The sequence below is a fragment of the Triturus cristatus genome, chromosome 5_2 (assembly GCF_964204655.1).
Source record: "Triturus cristatus chromosome 5_2, aTriCri1.1, whole genome shotgun sequence".
Lineage (NCBI taxonomy): Eukaryota > Metazoa > Chordata > Amphibia > Caudata > Salamandridae > Triturus > Triturus cristatus.
In genome coordinates, this window is record NC_140588.1 from 728,330,966 (window position 1) to 728,355,406 (window position 24,441).

Sequence of the window (24,441 nt, forward strand, 5' to 3'; positions counted from 1 at the left end):
CCATGGACTCGGGTGGGGGTTTGAGGTCTGCAATACCAGTGGCTGCGGCTCTGGCGCCGCAGGGCTGCCAGGGATCCAAGCCTGGATCCAGATCGGCACCGGTTGACCTTACAACGCCTCCTCTGGCGCAGAGTCCATTGACGTTACCTCCGCCCCCAGCTGTGTCCGCAGTCGGCGTCAACCCCGGCCTCGACATGGACAAGGAGCCAGACCGGCATCGACCGACGCTGGTACCGGCGCCGACCGACGCTGGTACCGGCGCCGACCGACGCTGGTACCGGCGCCGACCGACGCTGGTACCGGTGCCGACGGACGCTTGTATTGGCGCCTGTACCGGCACCGACCTGTACCTCTGTTCTATCCTGGCGTTACTTATCGCCCTGGGTGGCAGCCAGAGGAGGGTGAGGAGGACTGGGAGGGGTCTATTGACTCTCTCTAGCAGACCTGCTGGAAGAGCAGGACTGGAGAGAGGAACTGGATGAGGCAAGTGGTCTGGATACATACCCAGACCTTGGTATGCTTTCTCCCCCTACCGTGGCTGCGGAGGAGGGAGCCTCCTACACTGTGGTGTTGCGTAGGGCGGCTGAGGCCTTGGACGTTGAGCTACCTAAGGTGGCAGTCAGGACTAACCTCCTGACTGAGGTGCTTCAACCAGCATCAGCCTGTTCAGGGCCCCTGCTGTCGTTCAATGAGGCCCTCACAGACATCCTTCTGGGCGCCTGGTCCAAGCCCAGCACAGGGGCTCTGTGGATCGGATGATTGGCTGATGCCACTGCCTGGGCGACCCCATTTTCCTCTCCCAACACCCTACCCCTGAGAGCTTGGGGGTCCAAGCCTCAACATCTAAAGGCGCGATCCCTCTGCTCCCCCAGATTGGAAAACCAAGAAGCTGGATCATCTTGGGAAGATGATGTCTTATTCCGCCAGCTTAGGACTGCGGTCGGTGAACACCGCATCTCTCTTGGGCCGTTACACCCACTCTGTGTGGGACACAGTTGCGCAGGTGCTGCCGCAGTTCCCGGAGAAGGCCCGGGCAGTACTCTTATGTGCAGTCGCAGAAGGGAGGGATGCAGCAAAGTTCGCCAATCGCCTTGGGCTGGACACCGCCAACTCGCTAGGCAGGACGATTTCAACGTCGGTAGCCCTGAGATGCTATGCCTGGCTGAGATCCACTGGCTTCTAGGGCGATGTCCAATCAACTCTTTTGGACATGCCCTTTGATGGCTGTTGCCTGTTTGCCGACAAGGCGGACAATGCGCTCGAGCGCTTCAAGGGCTCTAGGGCTACAGCCAGGTCCTTGGGCCTCACTACCACCTCTCGCCCCGCGCAGCTGCTTTTCGCCCCTTTCATGGCTACGGAATTGGTGCCCCACCATGTTTTGCCCAGAGCCACAGGCCCGTGCAGGCTGTCCAGCCTCTGAGGGGCAGGGGACGTGGGGCCCACCGTCTGGGGGCCAGCGGGCAGGCCATTCCACCAGTGCCCCTCTGCAGCAGCCACCAAACCTTCCTAGTCCGACCTTTCAGGGCCACCAGTTGCCAGTGGGCGACATGATCCGCCATAACCTCCCCCACAGGCACAACAGCACGTCGGACATGTAGGTTTTGCAAATAGTCTGAAAATGCTACTCCCTCCCCTTCGAGACTGCTCCTCCCTCCATGCCAGCTGCATTCCATTGCATGTCAGAGGATCACCTGGCCCTTCTTTGTCAAGAAGTTGCGGCTCTCTTGGCCAAGGGAGCCATTGAGTGAGTCCCTGTGCCAGAAGTAGGTCGTGGCTGCTACTCCCACTACTTTCTGGTGCCCAAGAAGGATAAAAGCCTGCGTCGTATCTTGGACCGGAAGGAGAAGTTCAAAATGTTGACATTGGCTCAGGTCCTGTATGCCCTCGACCCTGGAGACTGATAGTAGCTTTGTGTGAGAAGTTGGCCTGATATATGATGTCACTAGTTCTAGTGTACACCTTGTATCAGTCCAAACAACCCTTATGGTGATTGGTTGTTAAGTCAACCTTATAGACCAGCTATCCTAGTGGTAGCATGGACAAGAGCAGTCTTAGGCTAAACTCTGTATGGCATGTGAAGCCAGCTGTTATACCAATCTGAAAGAAACACGTTAGTTAGATTCCTCACCTTAGAATATCCCCAGGCGTCAGACTGGATCCGGAAGATTTTTCGTCAGCAATACCCCTTGCGCGTCGCTAGGCGTCGTCTGCGGCTCCGCGTCCGTCGTCGGCGTCGTGCGCCGGGATGACGTCGTCGGAGTACTTAGACGCCGCCCTCGCGCGCTGACGTCAGTTCTTCTTTTTTCCGCGCCAGTAAGCGCAGATCCGGGAGAGCTACCCCTTTTAGTCTTTTTTGACTAAATCTTTTTGATCATTTTTGATCCTTGTCTGTCGACATCTGGTGCCGGTAGGATGCCTGGGTTCAAGGCTTGTGAGGATTGTCATCGACTGATGTCGGTGACCGATCACCACCGCCGGTGCCTCTACTGCTTAGGCCTCGACCACGACGCGGAGTCGTGCAACGACTGTCAGGCCTTGACTTCGAAGGCTAGGCGGGAGCGGTCCCGCAAGCTTCTCGAGCTTCGCCACTCGGCTCCGCGTCGTGCGCGATCCCGGTCCAGGAGGAGGTCCAAGGATCGCTCGCGGAGCCCTAGCCGACGCCACCATCGATCGTCGGGCTCCAAGTCGTCGGGTAAGTCCAAACACTCAAAGAAGTCCAAGAGGCGACATCGCTCTTCGGACTCCCCTCGCCGGTCGCGCGACTCGGCCGAGGGTCCAAGTGGTTCCACCCCCGCGGCTCCGGCGGAGCCGCAGGTGCCGCGTCCGCCCCCATACCTTCCGGGTCCCTGGGGCTGACGCGGCGCCGGCGGAGATCAGTGCCTTCCTCTCGGCCATGAGGAGCCTGGCCCCGCCGTCGACGCCCGCTGGCGCGCCTTCGGGCCCCGCGGGCTCGACTGGGCGACCTCGCGTGCCGGCGGCTCCGGCCCCGGCGCCGTCGACGACTCCGGTCTCGACGCCGCAGGTCCCCGCGGGGCCCATGCCTGGGCCCCAGTCGACGCCGGTTGACCTTGTCACTCCTCCACCGGCGCCGACGCCTGAACCACCGACGCCGTCACCGGCGCCGCCGACGCCTGTGACGCCGACGCCCCAGTTTAGCCCTCATCCGGACCCGACGCCGGCACGGCGTCCGCCGACGCCGCATCCGACGCCGCTAGAGACCTACCATCTCTACAGTCCGGTTCCGATCATTCCTCCTGTTTATCAGGAATCGGAAGAAGGGGGCGACTGGGAGGGGTTCGAGGACCCTCTGGCTGTTCAGTCACAGCTTTCTCAGGACTGGGCAGATGAACTGGGGGAGGCCAGCGGGCTGGACACCTCGCCAGACGCTGGATTCACTTCTCCTCCGACCGTGGCTTCGGAGGAGGGTGCAGCATTTTCTGTGGTGCTGCGCAAGGCGGCTGAGGCCCTTGGGCTCGAGTTGCCTGCCGTGGCTGTGAGGACCAACATCCTCACTGAGGTGCTTCAAACCTCAGCAAGCTCCACTGAGCCTCTGCTGCCGTTTAACGAGGCCCTCACTGACGTTCTGCAGGGCACCTGGTCCAAGCCCTCCACAGTTCCTCCTGTGGATAGGAACGTTGCCAGGCGCCACCGCCCTGCTCCGGGCGACCCCAGCTTCCTGTCCCAACACCCCACCCCCGAGAGTCTGGTTATCCAGGCCTCTACTTCCCAATCCTCCTTCCCGACCGCTCCGCCGGACCGGGATTCCAAGAGACTCGAGCAGTTTGGCAAGAAACTGTTCTCGTCCCTTAGTTTGGGCCTGCGGTCTTTAAATACCGCCTGTCTCTTGGACCGTTATTCCCATTCCCTGTGGGATACGGTGGAGGACGTGCTGCCCCAGTGTCCGGAGGAGGTCCGGACGCGTCTTACCCAGGCTCTGGCCGATGGGAGGGATGCAGCACGGCACGCCATAAGATGTGGGCTTGACACCACGGACTCGCTAGGTCGGGCGATTTCCACCACGGTGGCGCTCCGCCGCCACGCCTGGATGCGGTCCACGTCATTTTCCGGGGATGTCCAGAACACCCTCATGGACATGCCCTTTGATGGCACTCGCCTGTTTGGTGAGAAGGCGGACAGTGCGCTGAACCGCTTTAAGGACTCCCGGGCTACGGCCAAGTCCTTGGGCCTCTCGGCTCCGCGGGCGCACACCTCTGCTTTTCGCCCCTTTCGTGGCCCAGGAAGGGGCGCCTCCTCACGTTCGCAAAGCCACCAGCCGCAGAACCAACCTGCGCGCGGTCGTGGACGTGGCTTCCGCCGTGGCGGAAATGGAGGCCGACGTGGTCAGCCCACATCCACCCCGGCAGCATCCGCCTCAAAGCCTTCCTAGTCCGAGCTTTCAGGCCCATACCACGCCAGTGGGCGGCAGAGTTCGCCATCACCTGCTCCACTGGCGGTCCATAACATCGGACAGGTGGGTGCTGCAAATCGTCCGAAGGGGCTACTCCCTCCCCTTCGAGACGACCCCTCCAGCCATGCCACCGCAGCACCACCGTATCTCGGGGGATCATTTGGATCTTCTCCGCGAGGAAGTTTCGGCTCTCTTGGCCAAGGGGGCCGTCGAGCGCGTTCCGAGTCCAGAAGTAGGTCGTGGTTGTTATTCCCACTACTTTCTGGTTCCCAAGAAGGGCAAGGGGGGCCTGCGCCCTATCTTGGACCTCCGGAACGTCAATGCCTTCCTCCGAAAGGAAAGGTTCAAGATGCTAACGTTGGCTCAGGTTTTAGCTGCCCTAGACCCTGGAGACTGGATGGTAGCGTTGGACTTGCAGGACGCATATTTCCATATCCCCGTCCTGCCGGCCCACCGGCGTTACCTGCGGTTCACGGTGGGCCAAGAGCACTTTCAGTTTACCGTGCTCCCCTTCGGCCTCACCAGTGCCCCTCGGGTGTTCACGAAAGTGATGGCGGTGGTCGCAACTCATCTGCGCAGATCAGGGGTCCCAGTCTTCCCCTATCTCGACGACTGGTTGTTGAAGGCGGGCTCGCCCCAGGCAGTCGTCTCCCACCTCCAGACTACGGCGGATCTCCTGCATTTGCTGGGGTTTTCCATCAACGTGCCGAAGTCGCACTTGAGTCCCTCTCAGAAGCTCCTCTTCATCGGAGCGGTTCTCGATTCGGCGCAGTTCCGGGTCCATCCACCGGAACAGCGGGTCCGGGATATACAGGCCCTGATTCCCATCTTTCGGCCTCTATCCCGGGTTTCGGTCAGGTTAGTGTTGCGGCTTCTGGGGCTGATGGCCTCCTCCATCCTACTAGTGCATCACGCCAGGCGGCGCATGCGGGCTCTGCAGTGGGACCTGAAGTTTCAGTGGGCCCAGCATCACGGCAACCTGTCCGACCATGTCTTGATCTCGGAGGGTACTGCACAGCAGTTGCAGTGGTGGCTCACGGACCGCGAGTGGGTCAAGGGCAAGAGCCTCTCCCTTCCCCAACCGGAGCATGTCGTAGTGACGGATGCGTCCCTCTTGGGATGGGGTGGCCATATGGGAGAGGCGGAGATCAGAGGCCTCTGGTCTCCGGCGGAGTCTCGCCTCCACATCAACCTGTTGGAGTTGAGAGCGATCCGGCTTGCACTGAAAGCCTTCCTTCCCTCTGTCAGGGGAAGTGTCGTGCAGGTGTTCACGGACAACACCACCGCCATGTGGTACTGCAACAAACAGGGCGGGGTGGGGTCGTGGACCCTTTGTCAGGAGGCTCTGCGCCTCTGGACATGGCTGGAACACCAGGGCGTCACCCTGGTGGTTCAACATCTGGCGGGCTCTCTGAACGCCAGAGCAGACGAACTCAGCCGCCGGTGCATGATGGATCACGAATGGCGTCTGAACTCCGAAGTGGTGCAAGGCCTCTTTCAGCAGTGGGGAGAGCCTTGGTTAGATCTATTCGCCACCGAAGAGAACGCGCAATGTCAGCAGTTCTGCGCGTTGGAATTTCCAAGGCGGCACTCGCTCGGCGACGCTTTTCGTCACGAGTGGAGTTGCGGTCTGTTGTACGCCTTTCCGCCTATACCACTTCTGCCCAGAGTGCTGAAGAAGATCAGGCACGACCGGGCCCAAGTCATCTTGGTGGCTCCGGATTGGGCACGAAGATACTGGTATCCCGAGCTACTCAGTCTGTTGACCGATCCTCCGTTACGTCTGCCCCTTCGGGAGGATCTTCTGTCGCAGCAGCAGGGGACGGTCCTCCACCCGAACCTGTCCAGCCTCCACCTCCATGCGTGGAGATTGAGCGGCGGCAGTTGATGCCATTTGACTTGCCTCCTGAAGTCTGTGATATCATTCTGGCAGCCAGGCGTCCCTCCACAAAGTCGGTATACGCCTGCCGGTGGAACAAATTTGTGGCATGGTGCACAGCAAAGGCTGTGGATCCCCTTTCCGCCCCTCTTTCTGAGGTTCTCCTCTTCCTTCTTTCTCTGGCCCGGCAGGGCTCTGCCCTGGGCACCCTGAAAGGTTATCTTGCTGCCATCTCCGCCTTCTTGCGGCTTCCTGATCAGCCTTCTCTTTTCAAGTCCCCTGTGGTTACACGCTTTCTCAAAGGCATTACACACACGTTCCCTCCTGTCCCTTTTGTAATGCCTCAGTGGGACTTGAATCTGGTTTTGACATTCCTGATGTGCGCTCCGTTTGAGCCTCTTCACAATTGCCCTCTTCGTCTTCTCACTCTAAAGACTGCTTTTCTGGTAGCCATCACCTCGGCTAGACGGGTGAGTGAGCTCCAGGCTTTATCTTCAAAGCCTCCTTTTCTATCTGTTCATCCGGACAAGGTTGTCCTTCGGCCTCGTCCCTCCTTTCTTCCTAAAGTGGTGACTCCATTTCACCTTGGGCAGTCTGTCACCTTGCCCACCTTCTTTCCGCCTCCGCATCCTTCCAAAGAGGAAGAGAGGCTCCACCGTCTGGACCCAAAACGTGCGCTCTCCTTCTATCTGGACCGCACAAAACAGTTCCGGGTGGACGACCAGCTTTTTGTTGGGTACGTGGGCGCTAAGAAGGGGAAAGCTGTGCACAACCGAACCATCTCTCGGTGGGTCGTTTTGTGTATCAAAATCTGCTATTCCTTGGCTAAAAAGGACCCTCCTGTTGGGCTGCGCGCCCATTCTACTCGGGCCACAGCGGCTACTACTGCCTTGGGACGGGGAGTCCCTTTGCAGGACATCTGTCAGGCGGCGACGTGGGCTTCGCTACACACGTTTGCCAGGCATTATTGCCTTGACAGCCAAGTCCGGAGGGATGGCTTCTTTGGCCGTTCTGTCCTCCAGGACTTTCTGGTGTGATCTTGGTTCGCAGACCCACCACCGGGGATGGTATTGCTTGGGTATCTATTCTAAGGTGAGGAATCTAACTAACGTGTTTCTTTCAGATGAACAAGTTACTAACCTTCGGTAACGATGTATCTGTAAGAAACATTAGTTAGTTAGATTCCTCACCGACCCTCCCATCCTCCCCGTTCTGCGAACTGACATCTAGGGTTAAGGTTGTCCTTTCAGGCCCCTAGATTTTATTTTGGCACCAGTGTCGGTCTTTGCATGGCTCTGCGTTCCTGGCGCGGAAGGCTATGTACAAGAACTGACGTCAGCGCGCGAGGGCGGCGTCTAAGTACTCCGACGACGTCATCCCGGCGCACGACGCCGACGACGGACGCGGAGCCGCAGACGACGCCTAGCGACGCGCAAGGGGTATTGCTGACGAAAAATCTTCCGGATCCAGTCTGACGCCTGGGGATATTCTAAGGTGAGGAATCTAACTAACTAATGTTTCTTACAGATACATCGTTACCGAAGGTTAGTAACTTGTTCTTTGCAATCCCTTGAATACCAAATGAAAGGACACCACAACAGATATATTATAAAAATAGAATGTATTTATTCTAGTCAAAATACCCTCAGCCCTCTTTATGAGATTCGAGGTAAGTACAACACAGTCTTATTTAAGCATACATAAGTCACACAGGTAAGTAATACAGTTAGGCCCTAGGGGCCACGCAAACCATATACTAAGTAAGTGGTATAAGAACCACTGTCACGAACACAGGTTAGGCCAAGGCCTAGGGAATCGCTGGGGCTACACTATCCTATCAGTTGCTAGGCAGTGGGAGGCCCACGGGATTCAGGTGCAGAGTGGAAACACTCACGCGTAATGCGTTAATGTCGATAGAAATAGTAGTATTTAGAATTTAAGAGTTTTAGGACACTTCGGAAGGAACTAGGAGTTAGAGACTTGGAAACTAGACACTAGGATAGTCAATACCCTTGTGAGCACCGGAGTACTCAAGTTACCTAACCCACGGGCTGCGGGTGCATAGGTGTGAACTTGCGTCGGGTTTCGTCGTCGACTCCTATGGATGCCTGAAGAAAAGATGCTGACAGGCAGTCAGTGAAGAGTGTCCGGTGGATTCCAAGGATGGAATCAAGAAGGAGGATACCTGCAAGCAGAGGGGACAGAGTCAAGGTCACCAGCCCGGAGCCGGGAAGGAACCAGGAAGGAACCAGGCGATGTCGTGAAGATGCAGGTGAAGAGGTGAAGCTTGTCGCAGTAGCCACGGGTACCAGGAGGCGTCGAGGACGACCAGAACCAGGAGGCGAGCTGTCCCACGAGGGCTCTTGCTGTCGGCGGCGTCGATGTTGAGTTGGGACACAACAAGCCTCGGCAAGCGCAACCCACGCAGAATGAAGAATTCGCTTCTGTTGCGGACCAGGAAGGCCTGAGGTGCTTCTCTTTCACAGGAAAGTAAGGGCCAGTCTGGAGGAACCAAACCAGCGGTGGAAAGTCACAGGTTCGTCGTCGCAGAGGTCACTAGCCAATGGGCAAGCAACCGGACAGACGCGTCGAGCAGGAAAATGCAGAAGGGCCCCACGCAGAACTCGTGGAGTGTGGAGGGCTGATCTTCGGTGCGGGTGGTGCTCGGGGTTGGGGCTTCTCAATCCCCAGAGCACAACTTCGAGCGTGCCTCAGAAGCTGCGCTGGAAGCAAGTAGCCAATTTTCCCAGGTAGCCGGTCCCACGTCTCTCGTCGCCTCCACAGATCTCAGCTTTGCTGTGGATGTGGATCAGGGTCGGAGAAGTCTGGAAGTCAAGGCGCTGGTCGGGCTCTGCAGTCGGTTCCTCGTAGAACTTCGGCAAAGCAAACGGCAGGTCGCTTGTTGGTGCCTGTATGCACAGGGTGGCCACTCCTTGGCCACAAGGGAGATTCTTCAGTCTTCTTCCGTAGTCGAATGTCGAAGGTCCAGAGTTTCTGTTCAAGTTTCGGTTATCAGGATAATCCAAAGTCCTAGGGACTCAGCTCCCACTCTTATACTAATCTGGGGGGCTGGGTTACCTGCTAGGTCCCGCCTATGGGTGGGACCAGGGAGGGGGGTGGTTACACCCCCTTCCCTTTGTCCAGTTTCGCGCCAGGACTGGGGCTGGAGTGCCCCAGCACCGGTTTGAACTGGACTATGCATGGGACACCTTGTGTGCCCCAGGCAGTGTCTCGTTTCATTCATCCCTCCCTGCCCCAATACACTAAGGCCTGTCTAGGGTGGTGCTAGCACCTCCCAAGGCAGGAAACCTATTGTCCGAGTCGCCCTCGCTGGAAGGACTCCCAGCAGCAGGAGGTCAGACTTGTGTCTGTGGCAGCAGCATCCATTTTGTGATGCTGGGGCTCTGGTTAACTTTAACCAGGTAGTAGGTCTTCAACATATCTTCTCCCTCTAGAAGGGAGGAATACTATCCTCATCGCCAGAAATGGTGTGGGGGTAGTATTCCAAAGTGTTAGACACCTTACACAACATGTTTTCATAAAGCCAAACCATAGTTACCATAACCGCGAGGATTATAAGGCACTTTAAGAGTATATGGTAGGCGATATCATAGAACAGCTATAAGGACATGGTTCCGAAAGCTGCAGACAGGCTCAGCTCATGCTAGAGCACCATCTCACATGTTACCAAGCACTCTGCCTTCAGGATTGGTAAGGCCTGCTATAGGAGTGACTGATAGGTTACCCATGTGTCTATATATAAGGTAGGTATAGGAATACTACACCTAAGCAAGGGGTGATTACACGACCTTACCCCAGCTGAGTGATCAGCCAGTTGTGTCATAATGGAAGGCCAGCCAGGGGTGGCATAATACATGCTGCAGCCCCTGGTAAGCCTAGGGTACACCTATGCCCTGGGTACCTAAGGTACACTGTCCAGGGCCCTAGAAGGTGATCCTTACCAATTGGGTTATGTACCTAAAGTACATAGTATGAATTTAGAGAGAGGACAGCTGGGCTGTAGGTCTGATTAGCAGGCCCACAGCCACATCTAAGTCGAAAACCAGTGAAGCAAAAGCAAAAAGTGGGGGTGAACATAGAAAGCAGACCCTACTCTCCTACACTTTAGACTTGCAGGACGCTTATTTCCACATCCCTGTCTTGCCGGCCCACAGGTGTTACCTACGGTTCATGGTAGGCCATCAGCATTTTCAGTTTACCGTGCTCCCCTTTGGCCTTACCAGCGCCCCTTGGGTGTTCACGAAAGCGATGGAGGTGGTCGCAGCTCATCTGCACAGATCAGGTGTTCCAGACTTCCCCAATCTCAACGACTGTTGAAGACGAGCTCTCCCCAGGCTGTCGTCGCTCACCTCCAGACTACGGCAGATCTCCTGCATTCGCTGGGGTTCACAGTCAACATTCCGAAGTCGCACCTGTACCCTTCTCAGAAGTACCTTTTCATCCGTGCGGTTCTGGACACAGGACAGTTTCAGGCCTATCCTCCCGAACAGCGAGGCCGAGATATTCGGGCTATGATACCGATGTTCCAGCCTGTATTCGGGATTTCGGTGCGTATGACCCTGAGGCTGCTGGACATCATGGCCTCCTGCATCCTGCTGGTGGATCATTCCAGGTGGCATATGCAGGTTCTGCAGTGGGACCTAAAGTTCCAGTGGGCGCAGCATCAGGGGAATCTGTCCGATGTCGTCCAGATCTCGGCGGGGACTGCACATCAGTTGCATTGGTGGCTCACGAACCATGATTGGGTCAACAACAGATCCCTCTCCCTTCCCCAACCATATTTTACAGTGGTGACAGATACGTCACTCATGGGATGGGGTGGCCACATAGGAGAGGCAGAGATCAGAGACCTCTGGTCTCCGGTGGATTCCGGGCTCCACATCAACCTTCTGGAGCACCGGCGATTCATCTAGCACTGAAGGCATTCCTTCCTCCTGTCAAAGGGACAGTAGTGCAGGTGTTCACAGACAACACTTCCGCCCTGTGGTATTGCAACAAACAGGGCGGAGTAGGGTTGTGGACACTGTCACGACGCCCTTCATGTCTGCCATTGGCTGGAACCTTAGGGCATGTCCCTGGTGGTTCAACACCTGCCGGTTCCCTGAACGCCAGGGCGGACGAACTCAGCTGCTGGTGCTTGATGGATCACGAATGGCGTCTTCACTCAGAGGTGGTGCAAGGTCTCTTTCAGCAGTGGGGAGAGCCTTGGTTGGATCTTTTTTCCACCGAAGAGAACGCGCGGTTCTGCATGTTGGAATTTTCAAGGCGGCAATCAATAGGCAACGCTTTTCTTCGCGAGTGGAGTTGCGGTTTTCTATACACCTTTCCGCCTACACCACTTCTGCCACGAGTGCTGAAGAAGATTAAGCGTGACCGGGCCCAAGTAATTCTTGTGGTTCTGGACTGGGCACAAAGAGTCTGGTATCCCTAGCTCTTGATCATGGCCATCATTCCTCCAATCTGACTGCCTCTTTGGGAGGATCTTCAGTCGCAGCAGCAGGGGACAGTCCTCCACCCAAACCTGTCCAGCCTCCACCTCCTTGCATGGAGATTAAGTGGCGACAGTTGATAGCCTTCAACCTTCCTCCTGAAGTCCGTAATGTTATCTTGGCAGCCAGGCGTCCCTCTACTGAAACAGTATACACCTGTAGATGGAACAAATTTGTGCCATGGTGAGCAGCAAAGTCTGCGGATACCCTTTCTGAGGTTCTCCCCTTCCTGCTTTCTTTGGCCCAGCAGAGCTCTGCACTGGGCACACTCAAGGGCTATCTTTTGTCCATTTTGGCCTTTCTTCGCCTTCCGGATCAGCCTTCTCTTTTCAAGTCCCCTATTGTAAATCGTTTCCTTAAGGGCATTACTCACCTGTTTCCTCCTATTCCTTTCGTAATGCCCCTGTGGGACTTGAACCTTGTTCTGACTTACCTTATGTGCGTCCCTTCGAGACACTACATAATTTTACGCTCAGACTCTTTACCTCAAAAACTGTTTTTCTGGTTGCCATCACCTCTGCTAGCAGGGTGCGTGAGCTTCAGGCTCTTTCTTCTAAACCTCCTTTCCTTGCTCTTCATCCGGACAAGGTTGTCCTTCGAACTAGACCTTCATTTCTTCCCAAAGTGGTTACCTCTTTTCTCATAGGACAGGCCATCACTTTGCCCACCTTCCTCCTGCCCCCGCATTCTTCTAAAGAGGAGGAAAGGCTCCACCGTCTGGATCCAAAAGGTGCGTGTTCATTTTTATCTGGATCGCACAAAACAATTCCGGATGGATGATCAGCTCTTTGTTGGCTACGTGGGGGCCAAGAAAGATCGACTGTGCAAAAACGAACCATCTCTCGATGGGACGTTATTTGCATTAACATTTGTTATTCCTTGGCGAAATAGGAACCTCCAGTAGGGATGCGCGCCCATTCCACCAGGGCGACGGCAGCCACTACTGCTTTGGGATGTGGAGTCCCCCTTCATTACATCTGCCTGGCAGCCACGTGAGCTTCTGTGCATACATTCACTAAACATTACTGTCTGGATAGACAGCTTCTTTGGCCGCTCTGTTCTTCAGGACTTCCTGGTGTCAACTTGGTTTGCAGACCCACCTCCGGGGTTGGTATTGCTGGGGTATCTATTCTAAGGTAAGGCATCCATAACTAATAGTCTCTTTCAGATGAACAAGTTACTTACCTTTAGTAACGATATATCTGTAAGAAACATATATCAGTTATGGATTCCTTACCGCCCCACCAATCCTCCCTGTTCTGCGAACTGACTTCTAGAGTAAGGGACTCGCTTTCAGAGCCCTAGTTTTAAGCACCAGTGGTCAGTGTCTTGCATGACTCTGCGCTTCAGTCGTGGAATGTCGTGTAAAGAACTGACGTCAGTGCGCAGGGGTCTCGTCTAAGTAGATACCGTGACGTCATTCAGGCGATCACAAAACCAATGACGAACGAGGTCGGCCGACGCCACCTACTGACGTGCAGGGGTACTGCAGAAGAAAAATTCTCCAGATCCAGTCTGATGCCTGGGGGTAATTCTAAGGTAAGGAATCCATAACTAATTTGTCTCTTTCAGATATATCGTTACCGAAGGTAAGTAACTTGTTCTTTTAAGGATTTATAATTCTGCGTCTATTTGCACACTTGATTCCTATATCGTTTGGATCTGTGTCCAAATGTTATTTGTCTTTTTTTGTTTTTGTGTTGACCCATTTCTTTTCAAAATTTCAGGTTAAGCAATGGACAAAAAATAAGTCCTCAAGAGCAAATCCTGATGATTGGAAAAGCCAGTGTAAAGAATTGTTAAATCTTATATATGAACGAGAAGATTCTGAACCCTTTCGGCAACCAATCAATGGTTCCTCTTTTCCTGTACGTACATCTACGTTTGTATTTATTTCAGTATTCCTTTCTTCATTATTAATTCTATTTGTTTTATATTTTTGGGGGGTCTTCTTTACTGTGAGTGAGGGTATGAGGGCAGACTTGTCCTTGTGAATCTTAGTGTTTATAGTACAATTTGGAAACACAAACTTCTATTTTCAGGAGTCTGCTGGACAGTGTGACAGTGTCTTGCAGAGAAGACAACAGTTGTTTAATTAAAAAGTATCTGTCAGAATGAAAAAACATTACACATCTGAATTCCTCAGGACAGAGCAGAAATATTTTTGACACAATTTATGGGTTTATGATGGCATCAATGGGCATATTATAAATCATATGTCGGGAATGGAGACTTCCCTAATGGAGGAGCAAACAGTGGAGCCTTGTAGGAAAGTGGCCCTGTATATACTGTTCCAAAATAGGTACAGTGTGCACAGAGTCCACAGTCCCCAGAGGTTTGGCAGAGGCTAAAGTTAGATATAACCTTACTCTCTAAAGTGGTAGTTTGGTCGAGTAGTAAGGCAGTATCAGAGGACAGTGTAAAGCATTTGTTGTACACACTCAGTCAGCAAATGGTCTTACACACTCAAGAACTGAACTCTAAGCCAATGGTTTGTATATAAAAATATATGGTTGTTTTATTTTAGAACCAACAATAGGTATCAAAATATACTTTCTCAGAATGAGATGCTTTATTTAAATACTTTGCAATAGGCAATTGACTTTTGAATGCAATAGTTACAGTTTGTTGCAATAGGCAACACAATTTCAAACACAATAATACTTTGAGCTCAATGGGAATTTCAAGTTAAATGCAATTGATTACTTTTAGGATTACTTTTCTAACTCCAGGACTGGATCCTAGATTCAGTCCTGGGGCAGTTCTTCGACACAGGTGAGTAAATACAATTTAGTTACTGTTGTGATTTTTAAGCAATATTTTGGTATTTTAAAAGTTGACACTTAGAAACTTTTTTTAATGAAATCACTAATGTTATCCTATGGGAGGAAATTCACTTAGCAGGTAAGTGGGGTTATTGTTACTTTTTCTAGCTCAGTGTTGGATCCTGGATCCAGCACTAGTGTACCACCTGTAAGCAGTTGAAAGAATGCGTTTAGGTTACACAGGCGATTTTTAACGAATATTTGTAAGTTTGCAAAATCAACACTTAAAAACTTTTTCAGCAAAAATCAGGCAATGTTATCCTATGGAAGGAAATTCAAATTGCAGGTAAAGTATGTTCTCGTTACTTTTGTAATCCAGTGCTGGACTCCTAGGCTCAGTACTGGGCTCCTAGGCTCAGTACTGGGACATCTATCTAAAACAGGTAAGTAATTACGTTTTCAAAGTTTGGTACGATTTTTAAAGAATATTTGTAGTTTGCAAAAATCGACACTTAGAAGAAATTTCACAGAAAAACAATCAATGGTTTCCTATGGGAGAAAATTGAGTTAGCGGTAAGTATGGTTGTAATTACTTTTCAGGGTCATTGCTGGGCACCAAGATCCAGCACTGGGATCTCTCCTAATAGCAGGTGAGTATTCTCGATTTCGTTATTCGGTTGATTTTAGGTGAATATGTTAAAGTTTAGAAACTCCACACTTCGAAGAATTTTCAAGTGAAACCAGCCAATGTTACCCTATGGAAGAAAAGTGAGTTATCGGCTTTTGGGTAAGTACTCGACTGGCAGAGTTAAGGTTCTGGGCATAGACTCGGGGGGGTCTCCCAGGGTCAGGTAAGTACAGTTGTTACACACTCAGCGGCACAGGGGCAGCCGGGTTCAGAGTGAGTTAGGCCCAATGTTATCCTATGGGAGGCAGGAGGCCCGTGGTTGGTGGCTGCTGGCTAGCAGGCCACGCGGCTGTGAGAGCTGGGGTCCTGGTCACTTGCTCAGGGCAAATGGGAAAGTAGGTTAGAGTAGAAGTTGCACTGCCAGAGCCACTCGGTCGGCTTGGTGCAGGGTGCTTTTGAGTCGTCGGGCGTTCAATGGATTGCAATGGAGAAGCTCAAGAACGAACAAAGGCTGCAAGCTCGGGGACGAAGATTCTTCAGGTGCAACCACCACTTCGAGAGGTAAGTTGGGTAGTTGGAGGATAGGTAAGTACCCAGGAGTTGGGCACAGCGGGCAGCAGGGCGCCGGGTGTAGGAGTGCCTTTTGGTGTCGGGAAAGCTTACCCTCTGTTGATCGCGGTTGAAGGGGTCCCTGGTTCTGAGGCTGCAGGCGTCGTCAGGAGCGTTGAGGTGGGTCCTTGGGTGCCGGATTCGGGGTCACAGTCGCCGGGGGGACTTCCTCGTGGTCTTTGTCCACTCCAGCAGAGGCCAGGCTTGGCGGGCGCAGAGTGTGCAGGGTTCGCGGTTCCTGGCTGATGCCAGGGGTCAGTTACTTGCTTTGAGCTGTGCCACTGCTCGTGGGAGTCTCAGATGCTCAGAGTCACAAGGTAGCCAGGTCCTCCGGGGTTTGTGAGGTCGCTGGCCACAGGAGATGCCGGGATGTAGCAGGAACAGGTTCGAGGGTCGACAGGCCGGTAGGGCTGGGGCCAAAGCAGTTAGTTTCTTCCTCTTGTTAGCAGCTGCATGGCAGGTCTTCTTCTTCTTGATCTTCTTTGCTGTTTCGTAATCTGGTTCCAAGGAAGGAAAGTTCAGGGTGTCCCTAAATACTAAATTTAGGGGCGTTACAGGTAGGTAAAGGGCAGGGACCACTGGGTCCCTGCCCTGGGGTGGGTACACCCCCCTATCCTGCCACTCTCCTGTGGGAGGGGGCAGGGGCCTAGTCCTGATTGGGCAGGGCTCCCCATCTTCAAGATGGCGAGAGCCTGGAGATGTGCTTCACCTCGCCTCCCCCACCTGAGGGGTCGGGTTGACAGAGGCTGGCACACCCCCTGTCCTTCCTTGGGGTTTCCGGCCATTCTTCCCGACAGAGTGGGGGTTTAGAACCGGTAGGGGCCAGTTGCTGAGTACAGCAAGTGGTCTGGAGAAGCTCACAAAGGCGGCATGCATTTGAGGCTTCCCCTGCCCATCCTGGGGGAGGAGACCTAGCACCTAGCCCAGGATGTGCATTGTTGCAGTCCCAGGAGAGCAGATGGCTCTCTACCCAGGGGTCCAGCAACATGTCTGCTGTGTGGCAGCCTAGGCAGCCCCTCAGACCAGACGTGGATTGTAGGTTAGGTTCAGGGGGCATCTCTAAGGTGCCCTCTGTCGTGCATTGTATATTAAATCCTGCACTGGCATCAGTGCGGGTTTAATATGCTGAGAAGTTTGATACCAAACTTCTCAGTCTTCAGTGGAGCCATCATGGTGTTGTGGAGTTTGTGTTGACGATCTCCCAGCACCATATACTCTTAAATGGCAGCACTGCACTTAAAGTGCCCAGGAATGGACCTGGGTACTGTAGGGTCACAGGGCTCATGCTCCTGTACCCACACCACTGGCATAGGGCACCCAGCTAGAGGGGTGGCTGATGTATGCCAGGGCAGTGTATGTTGTGGGCATGGCACAAAGGGATGTGTGCCATGTCGACTATCTGTTTTGTTCTATACCCAGACACTCAGCCTGCAAGGGCAGTGTGTTTGTGTCAGGGTACAGGGCCTCTAAGGGTGGCACAATAAGTGCTGCAGCCCTTAGAGGCCTTCCCTGGTCACAAGGCCCTGGGTACCTAGTGTATCATTTACCAGGGGCTGACTTGTGGCCAGGGTTTGCCAATTTGGGTTTTAGGTTTCAGCACAGTTTTTAGGGAAGGAACATAGGCCCTGGGCACCTGATTGGCAGGAGCCCAGGGCCCACTCACTCAAAATGCATTCAGCCATTCAGCAAAAAGTGGGGGCATACCATGCAAGAAAGATGGCACTTTCTCACAAGCTTTCGAAGCAGGAGTGATGCTACCTGCAGATGTCTTGGTGCCCTAATGTAGGTCCCTGGGATCAGCTTGCCAGCAGTTTTCCAGTTAAGCCCCTGCAGGTTCCATGAGATATCCAAATAACGTGATTTGGACATTCCAACCCAACCCAACCCATCATCAGTACTCAATATCTAGGTTGCATACTTCTTATAAGGAGAAGGACTCTGACCAAGCACAGTGTTTTCCACAGGTGTTCGAGTCCCTCCCATTAGGTTGTTTCTTCTGGTTGATGTGAAAAAGAACAGAAGTAAATATTGTTGTAAAATCAAGTTCTTACAACTTAAAATATGTTTCGGCATCCCAGCATAGGTGGAGTTATTCAACTGTTACAAATACCAAAGAAATTTCTATTATGGAGAACACATATACTGCATAATTTGCCTTTATACATTTAATATACAATCATCAAAAGCCATAAGCCATAAGCTACATCACAAGAAAAGTGCAGGCAATCCATTCCCCACTTGCATCCTTCGAGATGCTACAGCAACAAGGTCACATATCAGCAGATCACATTGCTGTGCAGGTGGGGAATGCAAACACAGATATAATGGCTTGCTGCTCCTTGCAGGCCACAATCCTACTATTTTTGTGGCTCTGAAGAAGATTGTTTAGGGGGGGGAGTCAACAAAGCTGGCATGATCAATTAGTTATCTTCGTGCGACTGGAGTTGGGGGGAGGGGGGGATCACCAATGTTGGTGATTTTATTTTGAAGAATGATGACGGATTTATGGCGGCACTTCATCTCATATAACTTTTATTTGAAGACGCGGAAGAGTGAGGAGGAGGTGATCTTGATCTTGTGTGGGATTTTGCACACCCTCTTTTTTCATGCGGCACTAGTGCAATGAACATCTTGGCTTCTCTTTCTTTTAAAGCCCTGTTGTTGATCTTTTGGAAGTCTCAGTATGTGCAGACGTCATGGTCCATGCGCAGGCACCAATTTGTGGAGGGTCGTGATGTACATCTCAGCTTCACTGTCTCGACATGGATTGAAACCGGACTTCCTCGGGGTCGACATGACGCAAGAAACCTCAACCAAAAAGGATAGTATTTGAAGAACAGTTGTAAACGAGACAGATTGTAGGAAGGTGGATATCTGACTATGGTTACCCCCAACTTTTTGCCTAGTGTCTAGCTGGTTTTTCGACTTAGTTGGCCTGAGATCCTGCCATTCAGGGTCTCAGGCTGTCTGCTCTCTCTTTAAAATGGACTCCATGTACCCTAGGTACATTCCCAATTGGTAAGGATCACCTTATTGGACCCTGTACATTGTACCCTAGGTACCCAGGGCATAGGTGTACCCTAGGCCTCCCAGGGGCTGCAGCATGTATTATGCCACCCCTGGTCTGGCCTTCCAATCAGACACAACTGGCTGATCACTCAGCTGGGGCAAGGTCGTGTAATCACCCCTTGCTTAGATATAGTATACCTATATCTACCCTTAAAATAGACACATGTGTACCTATCAGCCACACCTATGGCAGGCCTTAACAATCCTGGAGGCAGAGTGCTTGGTAACATGTGAGATGGTGCTCTAGCATGAGCTGAGCCTGTCTGCAGCTTTCGGAACCATGTCCTTATAGCTGTTCTATGATATAGCCTACCATATACTCTTAACGTGCCTTATAATCTTAAACGGTTATGGTAACTATGGTTTGGCTTTATCAAAACATGTCGTGTAAGGTGTCTAACACTTTGGAATAATACCCCCATACCATTTCTGGTGATGAGGATATTATTCCCCCCTTCTAGAGGGAGAGACATGTTAAAATCCTACTTTGCTGTTAACTCTAACCAAAGCCTCAGCATCACAAAATGGATGCTGCTGCCACAGACACAAGTCTGACCTCCTGCTGCTGGGAGTGATCCCGGCAAGGGAGGCTTGGACAATAGGTTTCCTGCTTGGGGAGGTGCTAGCACCTCCCCAGACAGACTTTAGTGTATTGGGGCAGGGAGGGCTGAAAGGAATGAGACATGCCTGGGGCACACAAGGTGTCCCATGCATAGTCCAGTTCAAACCGGTGCTGGGGCACTCCCGCCCCAGTCCTGGCGCGAAACTGGACAAAGGGAAGGGGATGTAACTACCCCCCTCCCAGGTCCCACCCATAAGGCGTGACCTAGCAGGCAACCCAGCCCCCCAGATTAGTATAAGAGTGGTAGCTGGGCCCCAGGAGATTAGATTATCCTGAACCTGCAACTTGAACAGAAACTCTGGACCTTTGACATTCGACGAAAGAAGAAGACTGAAGAATCTCCCTTGTGGCCAAGGAGTGGCTACCCTGTGCAAACAGGCACCATCAAGAGACTACCCTTTGCTTTGCTGAAGTTCTACGAGGGACCGACTGCAGAGCCCGACCAGAGCCTTGACTTCCAGACTTCTCCGACCATGATCCACAGCCGAGCTGAGATCCGTGGAGGCGATGAGAGACGTGGGACCGGCTACCTGGGAAAAGTGGCGAGTATCTTCCAGCGCAGCTTCTGAGGCACCCTCGAAGTTGTGCACCGGGGATTGAGAAGCCCCAACCCCAAGCACCATCTGCACCGAAGATCAGCCCCCCACACTCCAGGAGTCCTGCGTGGGGCCCTTCTGCATTTTCCTGCTTGCCGCGTCTGTCCGGTTGCTTGCCCGTTGGCTAGCGGCCTTTGTGAGGACACACCTTGAAATCTTCACTGCTGATTTGGCTCCTCCAGACTGGCTCCCGCTTCTTTGCAAAAGAGAAGCACACCAGACCTTCCTGGTCTGCACCAGAAGCAAGTCCTCCGTTCTTCGTGGGCTCCGCTTGCCAAGGCTTGGTGAGTCCTAGTTCGACTTCGACGCCGCCGACAGCAAGAGCCTTCGTGGAACAGCTCGCCTCCTGGTCCTGGTCGTCCTCGACGTCTCCTGGTACCCGTGGCTGCAGCGACAAGCTTCACCTTATACCTGCAATCTTCACGACATCGCCTGGTTCCTTCATGGTTCCACGTGGTCACTGGCTAGTGACCTTGACTCTGTCCCTTCTGCTTGCAGGTATCCTCTCTTCTTGATCCCAGCCTTGGGATCCACCGGACACTCTTCACTGACTGGCTGTCAGCAACTTTCCTTCAGGCATCCATAGAAGTCCAAGACGAAACCCGACGCAAGTTCACACCTATGCACCCGCAGCCTGTGGGCTAGGTAACTAGGGTACTTCGGTGCTCACAAGGGTAGTGACTATCCTAGGGTCTAGTTTCCGAGTCTCGACTCTCTAGCTGCTTCAGAAGTGTCCTTAAACTGTTAATTTCTAACTGCTAGTAATTCTATCGACTTTTACGCATTACGCGTGAGTGTTTCCACTCTGCACCTGAATCCCGTGGGCCTCCCACTTCCTAACTATTGCTAGTGTAGTGTAGCCCCAGCGATTCCCTAGGCCTAGGCCTATCCTATTTCCGTGACAGTGGTCATTATACCACTTCTTTAGTATATGGTTTGCGTGGCCCCTAGGGCCTAACTGTATTACTTACCTGTGTGACTTAATGTATGCTTGAATAAGACTGTGTTGTACTTACCTCTAATCTCATAAAGAGTGCTGAGGGTTTGACTAGAATAAATAGACTTTATTTTATATATATATATCTGTTGTGGTGTCCTTTCATTTGGTATTCAAGGGATTATATATGGTATCACAGCTGGCTTCACATGCCATTCAGAGTTTAGCCTAAGACTGCTCTTGTCCATGTTACCACTAGGATAGCTGGTCTAGAAGGTTGACTTTACAACCAATCACCATAAGGGTTGTTTGGACTGATATAAGGTGTACACTAGAACTAGTGACATCATACATCAGGCCAACTTCTCACATTGGTGAGCAGCGGTTGGGATCTGAGCTTGCTGATGTAATACCATTGTAATCTTGAGATACTAAATTGAAAGATCACACAGATATTGTTTAGGTACATATAACATAGATTATAATACTTAAGTCCTACTGGACTTAGTTGTTGTAGGTTGAAGGGAGTAGCGCATCCTGACTACAACTACTAGAGAGGTTTAGTAGATACAACTAGTGTAGGTAGGTGCACACACCACACCCTCACTAGAATCATGTCCGTGAATGGAGATCACACTGATACTCCCTCAGGAGAGGAGAATCCTGGACAGATTCCCTCTAGATATGATGCATTCACTTTCCAGGAGATGAGACAACTGTGTACCTCCAGTAGATTAAAACAGGGTTCCAACCCCTCCTGAACGTGTAGAAGGCATGGAAAAATGGAGGGAAATTGACGTCATTGGGCAGGCGGGCGTGCTTAGTGGCTCCAGTGATGTCATGTGGTTCTGCTTAGGGAGCAGTGATGGAGCCGGCACCCGCTATCCGTTTGGAAGAGATATCGAAACGTTTCCGGTTCAAGCTGGAGTAAAGGCATACTCAGAAGGTGAACAGTCTACAGGTTTATGTATCCATCAGAAAGATAGTGCTCAATTTGAGACTTTGTGACCAGTCTTTTCATTCATTGGGACCTATAGGCAAAAAGCTACCACCAGTTCGGAACAAATTCCAAAATATAAGGCTATTCTCATGGGTTCACGGAGACATGTTCAGAGGTTAGTGGAGGATTCTTGGCATAGTGAAGAGTCTCCATGCAGACCTTTGCCAAGAGAAGAGTACTGTCAGCAAATGGATTAAATCTTTGGCACAGACTTGGATGACCCCAGATGCCAGACTTTGGGCATGACAATGATAGTAGTGAGACGGGCAACTTGCTCCATCCTGCTTACACCAACAGTGTAGACTACCTAGCTCCCCAAAATGCCAACAGGCTTGACAAGTCTCCAGAGGTGGAATATGAGTGTCCTACAGTGCCGCCATCTGCAGGTGTCTTCATTTACAGCAGTCCTAAAGAAGGCCGTTAAGCTCCTTGAACTGCCTTTCTATGGAGATCAAAGCTGGCCTCTTAATGGATATTTTCCAACCAGCTCCAAGATAGAGCTTATTCTGGCAGCCTGGGGCATGTCATTTTTTGCCCCCACAATGTGCCGCCAGGTAGCCTGCCATTACCAACTAGCACCAGGGATCTGAGGGCTCCTCGGTGAACATCCAACATCATGCTTAAGTCGTCTCTGTAAGCTTCTCTGGGGATGTCCACGTCCTTCGGTGGTTCTTGCCTCTTTGGTGAAAAAGTTGATTTGGCCCTAAAATGATTTACATTGCGGGGGGCAATTGCTCATACTCTGGTTCTTGCTTACCTTGCTAATGAGTTTTACAGGCAGTACCAGAAGTTTATTGGATACTTCAGGGATATGGCTTTTTGGCTATTTCTGCCCTCCTTTCCAGTCCTGGAGCAGTCAAGCCAGTTTCTCCAGCTTAAATAGCCCTATCCACAAAACCACTTTAGTTTCCCCTCAAGAGTACACAAGCAGCCTGTGGCAAGGGAAGGTGTCACACCACTTGAAGACTTGACATGCATGGCATCACGATGCACATGTGAGTCCTACAAATTCCTGAAATGCATTATGCCCTCCCTTTCCAGGGGTTTCCTTCCATACTTTCCTCTGAGCTCAGTCAGACGAGCATGCTCATGTTCTCCAGTGGGAAGTCATGGCTGTGTTGAACTAAGTGGCTGAGGAACGCATTATAGAACAAGAGATCAATGTTATCGATATTTTTTTGTTCATAAGAACAAGTGCAGGCTTTGTCCAGCTCTTCACCTCATGTTGTTGAATACATTTCTCCTCAAGAAGACATTCATTGGTAGCCAATGGTAGGACCTCCAGGGACTTCCCCCTAGGCAAGGGAACGAGGCAGGACTGCTCGCTGTCCCCCCTTCTGTTTGCGATAGTTTTGGAGCCACTGGCGCCTTGGGTACGCCAAGACCCGGTTATTAGAGGGCTTAAGTGGACTATGGGCTGGGAAGACCGCATATCACTATATGCAGATGTCGTGTTGCTATATATGGCATCCCCAGCGCGATCCATTAACTGTTTGCTGGACATCTGTGCGGCATTCGGCAGAGCTTCGGGGTACACTATCAATTGGTCAAAATCACTTCTCTATATTCTTCATGGCCCGCCGCCCAGACTCCCACGCAACTGTGATATCCAGATTGCGGTACGGGGATTCATGTACCTCTGTATATATATTACCCCCCATGCGACGTAATTCACAGAAGAAAACCTTATGAAGCCCTTGGCCAGATTCCGCCGCGATGTAAAACACTGGCGCTCACTACCACTTACCCTACCCTGGGAGAGCAGCCCTCTTCAAAATGATGGCACTCCCCAAATTTTTATACGTATTACAAAACACCCCCTTCCCGATTCCCCCCCCCCCCTCCTTTTTCGTGTCAATCAATGCGGAAGTGACCAGACTCCGATGGGATGGTGGGACCGCCTGTATGCCATGATAAAACTAGTGAGGGGCTGGTACGATGGAGGAATCGCCCTCCCGCATATCCAAACATATTATTGGGCGTCGCAACTTGCGGTCATCAACCAATAGCTCCATGCGTCGCATGAAGATCCAGCATTCCGTATGGACCGGCATCTCCTGGAATCCGAGGGAATAATGGGGGCCCTGTACAACAGGGCTACGAAATCGAAATACATAGGCCCAATGGCACGCACAATACAAATCTGGCATGCGGCGCAGCGAGCTCTGGGATGGGAAGGCACCATTACACAAGCGACACCATTGTGGGATACCCGGAAGCTCGGAACACTCAAACGACATGGGATTCCACCAATGGGACCTGATAGGTATATCCAGGGTGGGGGACCTGTGGAAAAAGGGTGCGGTCGTCCCCTTTGGTCACCTGCAAACTACATATAAATTGGCACAGACGGAAACCTACAGATATACACAGATCCGACATGCACTAATGGCAGTAATCCCGACCTCTGCGCAGTTG

General features: G+C 52.2%; 1 protein-coding gene across 2 annotated transcripts in view; it reads left to right on the plus strand.

Moving 5' to 3' along the window:
- BRWD3 (bromodomain and WD repeat domain containing 3) overlaps positions 1 to 24,441 on the plus strand; it is a 1,513,493-nt gene that overhangs the window by 1,269,218 nt on the left and 219,834 nt on the right. For both annotated transcript variants that reach the window (XM_085607835.1, XM_085607833.1), the window contains one exon: positions 13,525 to 13,665. In XM_085607835.1, coding sequence (XP_085463961.1) covers positions 13,525 to 13,665 — 141 coding nt within the window. The remainder of the gene's footprint in view (positions 1 to 13,524; positions 13,666 to 24,441) is intronic.